Source organism: Artemia franciscana, chromosome 6, assembly GCF_032884065.1.
Source record: "Artemia franciscana chromosome 6, ASM3288406v1, whole genome shotgun sequence".
NCBI lineage: Eukaryota > Metazoa > Arthropoda > Branchiopoda > Anostraca > Artemiidae > Artemia > Artemia franciscana.
Window position 1 is genome coordinate 7,923,771 of NC_088868.1, and position 12,388 is coordinate 7,936,158.

A 12,388-nucleotide genomic window follows, 5' to 3' on the forward strand; every position below is an offset into this window, starting at 1 on the left:
ATATGATTTTTTCAAATTGATTACGTGAAAAACTTACAGAGTTATCTTAAAACATACACACTATATTAAAAACAATAAAAAAAAATACGGATCAAACAGTTGGGGTATTGTTGGGGTATTTGTTGGGGTGAAAATAACATCCTGAAAGATCACAAATTATAATTACAAAATACAAAATACTCCTTACAAAACAAGAAATAATTCTTACAAAACAAAATACATCCTAAACAATCAAAAATTTAAGACCAAAGTTTTATAAATGATCCAATATTTTTAACAAAATCAGATGTATTTTAATCGTGTGTTTTCTTATTTATGAAATCTAAAACCCAAGTTGAGTAAATGCTGAAATATTTTTAAATAAAAAAGATGTGTCTTAGCCATGGGCGTTATTTTTATGAAACCTAAAGCCCAAGTTTCTTATGTTATAAAATATCATTAATTAAATTGGATGAATTTTAACAGTGAGTATACAAATTTCTGAAAACAAACCAAGTTTCTTAAATGATCAAATATTTTTCATAAAAAAGATGTATTTTAAACGTGTGTGTTTTTATTAAACTCAAAACTAGAACCATAGTTTCTTAAATGCACAAATATTTTATAAAAAGGAAAGTACACAGTTAAAATATATCTTACTTCTTTTTATTAATTTAATTTTTATATAAAATTTAATAGGTTTATTAATTTATAATTTAAATATTTAAATTTTGAAGAAAGGTAGGATAGGATTTTTAAATATATTAGGATGGATTAATAGATATTTTTTTTTTTTTAAGTTGAAAAAATTAGGATGTTCAGACAATTTTAGTAAAGAGGATTATTTATTTGATATATAAAAGATTCAGTAAGTTTTAGTTCAATAGTCATTAACATTTATAGACTGACGATACAACGGAAGACGTGTTTGCAGGAGTTTAACCACGTTAAAAACCACGTTAGTGGTAACGAACTGTAGTAAGGAGTGATTCGGCTTAATAGTAACCAAAACTAGTGGTCCTGAATGTCGCTAGGGGGCTCATTCTAACGGAAATTAAAATTTCTAGTGCCCTTATTAAGTAACCATAAAAATTGGAGGGCACCTAGGCCCCTTCCCACGCTCACTTTTTTCTCAAAGTCGCTGGATCAAAATTTGAGATAACCATTTTGTTCAGCATAGTCGAAAAACCTAATAATTATGTCTTTCGGGACGACCTAATCCCCTACAGTCCCCAGGGAAGGGGCAGCAAGTTACAAACTTTGACCATTGTTTACATATAGTAATGGTTATTGCGACGTGTACAAACGTTTTCAGGGGAATTTTTTCACGTTAAAGGGGGGTCGGGAGAAGGGGTTACGTGGGAGAGCCTTTCCATGGAGGAATTCACCACGAGGAAAGGGAATTTCCATGAAGAGACCTCAGGATTTTCTAGCATTTTCTAAAAAAAAACAATGAGAAAATAAATAATAAAAAAGTTTTTTCAGGCGGAAGTAAGGAGCAGCATAAGAACCTAAAACGAACAGAAATTATTACGTATATAAGGGGGTTCGTCTCTTCGACAATACCTCACTCTTTATGCTAAAGTATTTTTAGTAATTTCAACTATTTATTCTACGGCCTTTGTGATTCAGGGGTCATTCTTAAAGAATTGGGACCAAATTGAAGCTTTAGTGTAAAGAGCGAGGCATTGACGAGGGGGAGAACCCCTTCATATACGTAATAAAAATATACACATATAGAATATCGTTAGGTAAGCTGATTCGTAAGTTACGTATATTCATTACTAATAAAAACGTTCGTAAAAAAAAAGTTCTAGATGCCTTTTTAAGTAAACAAAAATTGGAGTGCAACTAGGCCTTCTCCCCATTTCTTTTTTTATCAATCGTCCTTTTTTTTAGAATCGTCCGATCAAAACTATAAGAAAGCCATTTAGCAAAAAAAATAATAATATGCAAATTACGTTTTAATTATTCATGTGCGGTGAGCCAAAATCAAAACATGCATTAATTAAAAAACGTTCAGAAATTAAACAAAAAACAAGTTTTTTTAACTACAAGTAAGGAGCGACATTAAAACTTAAAACGAACAGAAAGTACTCCGTATATGAAAGGGGTTGTCCCCTCCTCAACGACTCGCTCTTTACGCTAAAGTTTCTTATTTTTTTAAAAAGTAGAGCTGTGAAAAAGAGCCAAACTTTAGTGTAAAAAATAATATTCAAATTTCGTTTTAATTATTCATGTACGATGAGCCAAAATCAAAACATGCATTAATTAAAAAACGTTCAGAAATTAAATAAGAAAAAAAGTCTTTTAACTGCAAGTAAGGAGCGACATTAAAACTTAAAACGAACAGAAATTATTCCGCATATGAAAGGGGTTGTCCCCCTCCTCAACGCTTTGCTCTTTACGTTAAAGCTTGACTCTTTCTCACAACTCTACTTTTTAAAACAATACAAAAACTTTAGCGTAAAGAGCAAGGCGTTGGGGAGAGGACAACCCCTTTCATATATGGAATAATTTCTGTTCGTTTTAAGTTTTAATGTCGCTCCTTACTTGCAGTTAATTTTTTTTATTATTTAATTTCAGTTTTTAATGAAAAGGACCTCAATATGCAATTATGCAATTTTCAGCGGTAGCGGGCACCAAAATAAAAAAGAAAGAGGTTGAAAAAAAGTAAAAACTAATGTAATTGTCATTGGGAATCGATACATTGTTAATGTTTGAAATTTTGTGGACAGAAAAGCGTTACAACATGTAATGAATTAGTTTTGCTTGCTTATTTACACAGTTTAATGTGGCAACACTGACAAAATTGTGATGCTTTAATAAAACTTAATAATTTTGAAGCAACCAAGAACAAAATCTTATAAAATCAGTTTTCATGTATTAATAGACCAAAAAGCTTTTCTCCTAAAAAAAAATGTGCTACAAACCTCCGGTGTACTCTTTACTTTTGGGCAATTCTTTAAGATTTTTGTTCCCCTGTAAAACATCTCATTTAGCTACAACCTACGAAGGACGCGATACTAGAAACTCTGGATTCAACACTTTCAGATATATCTGTTCACCAAGCCAGACTTACTTTATTATTTAAACTTATTCTAAGAGAATGAACAAAAGGTGCTTAAAATATAGGAAATTTACTTACTTTCGCAAGTTTTTAACAAGTTTTTGAATCTAAGACAAAGCAGAATAAATTTCTAAATTCAGTTGGTGAGTCTAAGCTATCGAATGATGTCAAATTGTCGTATAACGTAGAAAAATTATCATAATTAACGTTAATTAGAATTAAGAAGTAACATAATAAAAAATCAATGCTAAAAAACATACAAAATAAATATAAGCAAGAATAAAACATACAGAACCTGCAGAGGGAATATGCAATTAAGTTGCAAATTTTTTATGATGGTAAAAATTATGTTTGATTGTTTTATTTGGTTAAGTGGAGACTCATAACACCATACATATCTTAGAAATTTTGGAGAAAAAATTCAATTTTTTATAGAAAAGACTGTTACGTGCAGTTATGCAGATTTTGGTATTAGTATGTGCCAAATAATAAAAAAAACATACTTAGGTGAAAAATCAGCTAAAAAATTAGCCAAAAAATATGGAGCCAAACAGCTTAAGATTTTTTTTCGAAATGTCATTTTATAGAAAAGACTTCTATAAGCAGCTTTGCAGGTTTTGGTATTAGCATGTGCCAAATAAAAGAAAATAAAACTTAGGAGAACAATCAATAAAAAAAAAATAGCTAAAAAATATGGCACCATAAAGCTAAAGAATTTTCTTGAAAATGTCATTGTATAGCAAAGACTTCCATGTGCAGCTATGCTGGTTTCGGTAAGAGCATGTGCCAAATAAAAAAAAAAGAAAAATTGGGAGAAAATCAATAAAAAAATAACTAAAAAAAAATGGCGTGATACAGCTTAAGAATATTCTTAAAAATGCCATTTTATAGCAAAAACTTTCATATGCAGCTATGTAGGTTTTAGTATTAGTATGTCTAAAATAAAAAAGATAAAATAAGGCTTGGGAAAAAAATCAATAAAAAATAGCTTAAAAACATGGTGCCAAATATCTTAAGAATATTCTTAGAAATGTCATTTTACAGCAAAGTCTCTCATGTGCAGCTATGCAGGTTTTGGTATTAGTATGTGCCAAATAAAAGAAAATAAAACTTAGGAGAAAAATCAATAAAAAAAATAGCTAAAAATTGGGCACCAAGCAGCTCAAGAATTTCTTTAGAAATTTCATTTTATAGCGAAGAATTCCATGTGCAGCTATGCAGGTTTTGGTATTAGCATGTGCCAAAAAAAAAAAAAAAACTGGGAAAAAAATTCAATGAAAAAAATTACCTAAAAAATATGGCACCAAACAGCTTAAGAATTTTCTTAAAAATGTCATTTTATAGCGAAGAATTCCATGTGCAGCTATGCAGGTTTTGGTATTAGCATGTGCCAAAAAAAACTGGGAAAAAAATTCAATGAAAAAAATTACCTAAAAAATATGGCACCAAACAGCTTAAGAATTTTCTTAGAAATGTCATTTTATAGCGAAGACTTCCAGGTGCAGCTATGCAGGTTTTAGTATTAGCATGTGCGAAAAAAAAACCTTTGGAGAAAATGAATAAAAAAATAGCTAAAAAATATGACACCCATACAGCTTAAGATTGAGTAGCTAACAGATTACCGATATTCAAATTTGTAGAGACGAAAAGCAATTTCGAATTCGACTAATTAATTCTTCTTTATTTATTTCAACAATTCGACGTAGCACGACTGACACAAACGCTGTACTGCCCTAAAAACTTCATAAAAAACTTCCTTTGACAGAAAATCATTGATAGAGAAGACTTCCATGTGCAATTATTCAGGTTTTGATTTGAGCGTGAGCCAAATAAAAAAAAAAAAAAAACCGTGAAAAAATAATTCGAAAAAAATTAGCTAAAAAAATGTATAGTGCCAAACAGCTTAAGAGTAAGTAGCTTTCCTTTGAAGGCGTACCTGTCTTCAACACATTAATGTTTGATTTTTTTACGACAAAAAATGTTCTCAAATTCAACTAATTAGTTTACTTATTAATCTTCACGGCTAACCTGACAACACTGACAAAAAATTGGTCTGCCCAAAAAATCATAATTTTGAAAGAATAAAAAAGAAAAATAGCGGTTTTCAGGCATGAATAGACACAAAATGGGCCATAATGAGGGGGAGATGGGAACAGACTTTTATTTGATGCCCTAGGTACTTTAAGAGTCTCCAGTACACATTGGTTACGCCTCCTCAGAGGCCTGCTGAAACCCTATAACCGAATCAAAAAAATCATTTGATTAGGATTATCATGAGAAATTTTGAAGAGCCAAGGGGAACATTTTGGTTCCCCCAAGAATATTAGATTTTGCTTACCTTATTAAAGAGAGCTAGAATTTCCGGTGAAGCAGAGCCTTCCACCTGTATGAGCAGCCTTTCTATGTCTTCTCTTGATATCAAGTTCCCCTCATTATTGCAAGCAAAAACTGTGAATGCGACTATAAAAAAGGGTGATTAAACTATATGTATGATAAATGAAATACATGATAATACATGATCATACATGATAACACATAAGACAAACAACATTTCTAAGATATCCTTCTTTGCCAAAGGAGGAATAGGTGGCATGCCCCGAACAAATTGAAATATTTAGGCTTAGAACACACCTTTAATAGCAGTATATTCAGCCCCCCCCCCCAAATTAATTATTCTCTCCCCTTGAAGTATGGATTAAGCTGCAGTCAAGAGGGATTCTTGTCCTCCCACCACTCAAAAATATGAAAAACAAATAAAAGAATGTTTGGTCATTCAATGGCTGTAAAAAACACTATTTTTCTACAACCTATCCTAGAAATGAGATTCCTTTGTGAAATCCCCTCTCTCGACTTCAAGCAGTCAAGCTATGTGTCCACAGGAGCATCCAAGCCTGGTTTTAATAGTACGGATATATTTTTTTTCCCACTGAGGTTTTCTTAACCCAAGGACGTAAGAATATAAGTTGCCTCAGAAGCTGCAGGGTTCATATTATCCTTGGAGGCACATTCGCTGAGCCTTTCAACCATTCTACCTTGGCTACCTTGGCTTTCAACATAGGCTACCTTGAGCCAGATATTTAAAGTTGTAAATTTTTAAGTCTTTTAGAGACAAAAAGTTTCAGTTTCTTTTTTAATAGAATAGATGTATTTTTCCCCACTGAAGTATTCTTAAACCAAGGGCGTAAGAATATAAGTTGCCTCAGAAGCTGCAGGGTTCGTATTATCCTTGGAGGCACATTCGCTGAGCCTTTCAACCATTCTACCTTGGCTGCCTTGGGTTTCAACATAGGCTACCTTGAGCCAGATATTTAAAGTTGTAAATTTTTAAGTCTTTTAGAGACAAAAAGTTTCAGTTTCTTTTTTAATAGAATAGATGTATTTTTCCCCACTGAAGTATTCTTAAACCAAGGGCGTAAGAATATAAGTTGCCTCAGAAGCTGCAGGGTTCGTATTATCCTTGGAGGCACATTCGCTGAGCCTTTCAACCATTCTAAGTAAGAGGCTATCTCAAACTTCTGGTCAGAAGTCATAGGGGTATGGGTAGATTAAAAAGTGTACAGGGGTGCCGGATGCTCTCAATTCACTTTCGATCCTTAAAAAGGACGCAGGAACTCTCAATTTTTACCCCCCAGGATATTGAGTCATTTTTAAAATTTATCCAGAAGTTCTTATAATTTCGATAATAAAAAATTCTTTGGATAGGGGGAAAGGGGGAGGGATTTATGAAAATAATAGAAATAGAGATTGTCATTCTATTACTTAACGGTGAATTTATTCAACCAATAATCATAGCGATAAACTGAAATGCGCCTGACCGGTTTTTTACTTGAACCAGCAGGAATCCTGCAAAATCAGATTGATTTCAAAAGTGAAACGATCAGTCATATTTTGTTTACAGCTAGCAACTTGTTTCAAACAGTTCGTGGTAACAAACTGTAGTAAGGAGCAACCCGGCTCAATAGTAAACAAAACTCTAAAAAACGGAATTTTTATACCGTAATTTTTATACCGAATTTTTTACCGAATCTTTACCGAAAGTTTATACCGAATTTTTATACATCAAAAACGGAATTTTGATGTTATAGCAACATCAAAAGAATCACATTTTAATGCTGACTTTAAATATATGAGTTTCATCAAGTTTAGTCTTACCCATCAAAAGTTACAAGCCTGGGAAAATTTGCCTTATTTTAGAAAATAGGGGGAAATACCCCCCTAAATGTTATAGAATCTTCGCTGAAGCTTTTTATTGTTTTCAAAAGTAGAGTTGTGACAGAGTCAAACTTTAGCGTAAAAAGCGAGGCGTTGCGGAGGGGATGACCCCTTTCATATACGGAGTAATTTCTGTTCGTTTTAAGTTTTAATTTCGCTCCTTACTTGCAGTTAAAAAAACTTGTTTTTTTTTATTTAATAAATAAATGAAAGCAATCTCATGTACTGTTGGTGTTTTAAAGATATGAATTCAAAGTATCGTTTTCGGGCAAAAAAAAAGAAAATCAAATTTTGTTTTCAATTATAAATACTAGTAGAAATTCTTAGATAACTTCGAAGACCACACTGCCTTTCCATGACGAAAGTAAAACAGTTCAAAATAGGGATGAAACCTTTTTATTGACAGTGAACAGATACAAAATTTAACTGGATATTTCGAACACATATACAGTGTTCATCATCAGCAGTAAAACTAAAAACTAAATAAAAAATAAAACTTTTTATTTAAAAAGTCAAAAAAAAAGAAAAAGAAAATCAAATTTTGTTTTCAAATTCTAGTAGCAACGTCGCCTATTCATTTTCGCTTGACGAAAGAACTTAGCTTCAAAAGCGTTTTCCCTCATCAATTACCAATCAATTACCAATTACAATTACCAATTACCAATCTACAATTACCTACAATTACCCTACATCAATTTCCCTTTTAAAATCATAAAATCAAAACATCAATTTGACACAAATTCAGTTTTAGTCTGTAACAAAGTTTTAGACTAGGGCAAAAATAATTAAATATAATTAGAACACCTAAAATACTCATAAGAAGTTTATAATTTGCATCAAAGAAATTCGTTGGATGATGCTAACAAAAGAACAGTCATACGCTTCAAGGTTGGAGTCAAAAAATTTTTGGCAAGATTTTGCTTTAATAGCTCTTTATAAGGTGTCTGCAAGGGGATTAATTTAATAAAACAATGGATGTTTTTCCAGGGGAAGTAAAGAATGAAGTCGAAACTTAAAACGAACAAAAACTATTACTTCACAGCCTGTCTATATATATATATATATATATATATATATATATATATATATATATATATATATATATATATATATATATATATATATATATATATATAGTTTTGACTATACAATCTTAATTTGTAAGAAATATGCTTAACTATTACTTAAAATGAAGATCAAATAAGACATAGCATGAACTCTGTAAATCCGTTTATTTCTCTCTATACACAGTGAATTTAAGTTATGATACAAATTCTAAAGCTAGTCTATAGTCCTAATACTATCAAGATGGCTTTACCTCAGAATTGTCAAAATTGTCAACAAATTAATCATGACATGTCCTTTTAGAACCCAAACGAGAGCAAGTCATTGAACTGAGCCATTGCGCAGAAGTGATACCAAATTAAACAAAACAAAAATGGTAAAGCAACAATCTTAAAATGAATTGTTGCTTTACCTGAAAAGGGATTGATCCTAAAAGGGATTGATAATATTTTTATAATGTAAAAAGTGCCCTCAATCGCTTTTCTTTTACTGTACCAAAGCTCCTATATAATTTTGTGTTTTCAGTAAAGCGCTATTTTTTTATAATACTAGAAACATAGGGAAACATAAATAGTTGTTTTATTTGAACTAGTTTTATTAATATTTATATTAGATAGGCTGTGAAGTAATAATTTTTGTCCGTTTTAAGTTTCACTTCGCTATTTACTTCCCTTGGAAAACTTTGTATTATGAAATTAATCTTTGTTCGTTTTCGATTAAAACATAACGTAGAAAAAAGGCTGCCAAGATCTTTTTTTAATTACGGAATAATGCATGATCCTATTAAGTTTTAATGTCGCTCCTTAGTTTCAGTTGAAAACCCATTTTAATATAATTTACAATTATCACCGATCTAGGGGAGATAAGACACATTTAGAATATGCTGCAGACAACCTTGACAGCAACAAAAATCTTTCAGTTTATAACATAAAGTTCATTGTCTATACTTCACAAAACAATACATGGTTTTCAGGAACGGTTGTTTTTCGATAAACAAAAAGCTGTTTTTACAGACCGACTTCGCCTGATAAAGCCATAATGAAGACAGGGCTTTATAAATCTTCTACTGACTAGCAGAAGGGTGAAAACACGGTATTGGTTTTGCGACTTACATTCGTTTCACAACTCTTTTCCCTGATTTTCGAAGTAACCATAGAACATCCATTGACTGTGCATACATCAATAAATGAAGAAAAAATTTGCTTTCATTCGCTATATCAATACATCTCCAAGCTCAGTTGGATTGTTCTTAAAGTTTGTTAGAAAAACGTGACTTACCCACAGCAGAAGGATTTTATTTTTATTACATTATTTTCAATTGAGAATTCTTCTTCTTGTTGCTGATCCATCTTTGCCAGCAAACGCTTATACCAACCAGTATTCATTACAGATGTCTCGGACATAAAATTCATCTTTGTATCATTTACAGAGAAAAATTTATTCTGGGTTTGGTGATGTTGGCACCGTGACTTACACACATGACTTACACTCGCGTTTTTGACGCTGTGAAAAAAATTCAAATATTTGGTTTATTTTGTTAACTTCGATTATTAAAGTAGGGACAAGAACTAAAGGAGCACTTATCACTTTCTTTCAAGCATCACTAGTGATTTGACATGGAAACCTGTAACTCAAAGACTTGCCATCAATAACAGGACAGGGCAGAATCAGGACCACTCTAGAAAGTTCAATTTCATCACGGTCATTGGCTTGAAACTTGAAGCAGCACAGAGAAGAACCAGCCTTTCTGAGGAAGATCACTTCGACAGAATGTGGACGAAGTGTATCAATCATTGCAACATAAACTTTTCACACATACTTCCTCTTTTTCCCTTTCACCTCATAAGCAACTGTGATGAACATACCCGTCATTAAATGCTTGTACTGAAATCCACCAGTTGGTGCTTTGAGGGGAATTTCACTGTCAACCTTCTCTTCATTGGCGTTTGAGATTTCGTGTTCGCTTGGACCTTCAACAGCAGTCTCCGATGGTTCAGGATCATAAACCAAATGGAAGTGCACATCTGATGAGATGGACGAGAAGACGGAATGAGATTTCACGTGGAGTGTCTTTTCAATGCATGCAGTGGCAAAATGAATCTCGTGCGTTTTGAAAATTGGCTGTTTCCTCATGGTGGACCAGCGTGAGGATTCAAGAGATGAATGGATACCTTCAAATCCTCAACTAGCGAGGTAAAAGACCATAATAGAAGTCTCGTCTATTTTCAGAGTTTTATAGAATTGTTCAGCATTGTTAACAATAACTTGGCCTCGCAAAGTATTCAGCCAGACTTTTCGCTTTACTTCGGCTCTGATTCCATCCATGGGACCTGTACCGTCAGTTGTTCCAGAAAACGACCTAGTTCTAGGACACCCATAATCTGATGTCTGATACACAAATGCACCAACCGTGTAGCAATTCTTGTACTGACTCGCAGCAACACCACTCCCGTGATGCATAATGCTAGGTTGGAAATGATGTGAACGAAAATGCTCGACACAAATCTTGGTACCAACTGCAACATCATTCTTGTCATGGGTTAGGTCGTCACTTACGACTACATAGCTCAAGTGTGCAAGACTCCCAATCAGACTACTGTAGTAGAAAACACATATGAAGATTGAAACGGAGGTACTAACCCAGTGAGCACTGATGATTTCATTTTGTTGCTTGATTGCATAGTTCTCAGCAAAGTCGAACTGTAAGACGATGTCGGCCCCTCTTAGAGTTTCTTTTACTTTCCTGAGCTCATAGTGCTGGCGATGCACGTTATAGAAATGAAGGGAAATTGTTTTGAGGTTCTTTGAGGCACAAAAGAACTTCTTTAGCAGAGCCTTTCTTTAGCCAGATCTTTCTCTAGCATAGAGCACAAGTAAATTGTGCTTTCTCTTCAAAACGCGACTTACACTCGACACTTCGAGTGTAAGTCACCTTTTTTCACCCTGTGGTAATCAACCTCTCACACGGAAAGATCGTAATTGATCGTAGAGGGATGCGTCAGAGCCTGCAGGTTGGGATCCGATTCTGCTTTCATTTGCGTTGTCCGTGAAAACATTACGTGCTCAAACGTGACTTACCCTCGCAGTAAAAACGGGTAGCTTGAGATGAGTAGTCAACAGTTTGTTTCATTAGATGACGATTGTTGCAAGAACAACAGTTTAGTCTGATCTAATGATGGCACTGATTTTAGATTTTTTCCAAAAGTAATTATAAGAGATAGTTCTCATATTGCCGGACCGGTTTGCGAGGGTAAATCACGATAATTTTCTTTTTGTTATATAAAAGCTCAATAACCGCACTTTTTCTTCTATTGTTTTAAAAGAGAACTTCACAACCAAACAATTTGGATTCTTACCTTTCCAATGATGTATTCACATGTCCAAAATTATCTGTGTTGACTGACGTCATGTTTGTCGACTGACGTCATTATAAGGATTGAGCATTATGTCGTCATGAAGTTGTTTGTCGACTGAGGTCATGTTTGTCGACTGAGGTCATGTTTGTCGACTGACGAAATTACAGACCGGGACAATGGGACACAAATGACGACCGGGACACCGGAACACAGAGAATATAAATGACGACCGGGACACTCAAAGATAAATTACAGACTGGGACACCGGGACACAAATGACAAGCGGGACACAGGGAATATAAATGACGACCGGGACAAAGGGACACGACTACAACGAGGACGCCGGGGGGCACAGGGGGATATATAAATGACGACCGGGACACAGGGAATGTTCGATTAGCAATCATCATCAAAAAAGCTCAAGGGCAATCATTAGAATAATGAGGTATAGATCTGAATACGGATTGTTTTTCCCATGGACAATTATATGTTGCATGTTCAAGAGTCGATAAACCTGACAATCTATTTATATGCACAGACAATGGGACAGCGAAGAATGTTGTATATTCGCAAGTTTTACGTAGTTGAAAACATATATATGTATATATCTATCTATATTCACAGGTGGGACACAGGGACACAACTAAAATGGCGCGAAACGACTTACGTGCGCGGGGGGGGGGGCACGAAGCGCCACCCCAACAGC

General features: G+C 33.6%; 1 protein-coding gene across 1 annotated transcript in view; it reads right to left on the reverse strand.

Moving 5' to 3' along the window:
- The window catches only part of LOC136028474 (ubiquitin carboxyl-terminal hydrolase 32-like), a gene marked incomplete in the record, with an annotated part of 242,323 nt that overhangs the window by 208,842 nt on the left and 21,093 nt on the right, over positions 1-12,388 (reverse strand). Inside the window, 1 exon segment of the mRNA XM_065706316.1 lies at positions 5,388-5,509. Coding sequence (XP_065562388.1) covers positions 5,388-5,509 — 122 coding nt within the window.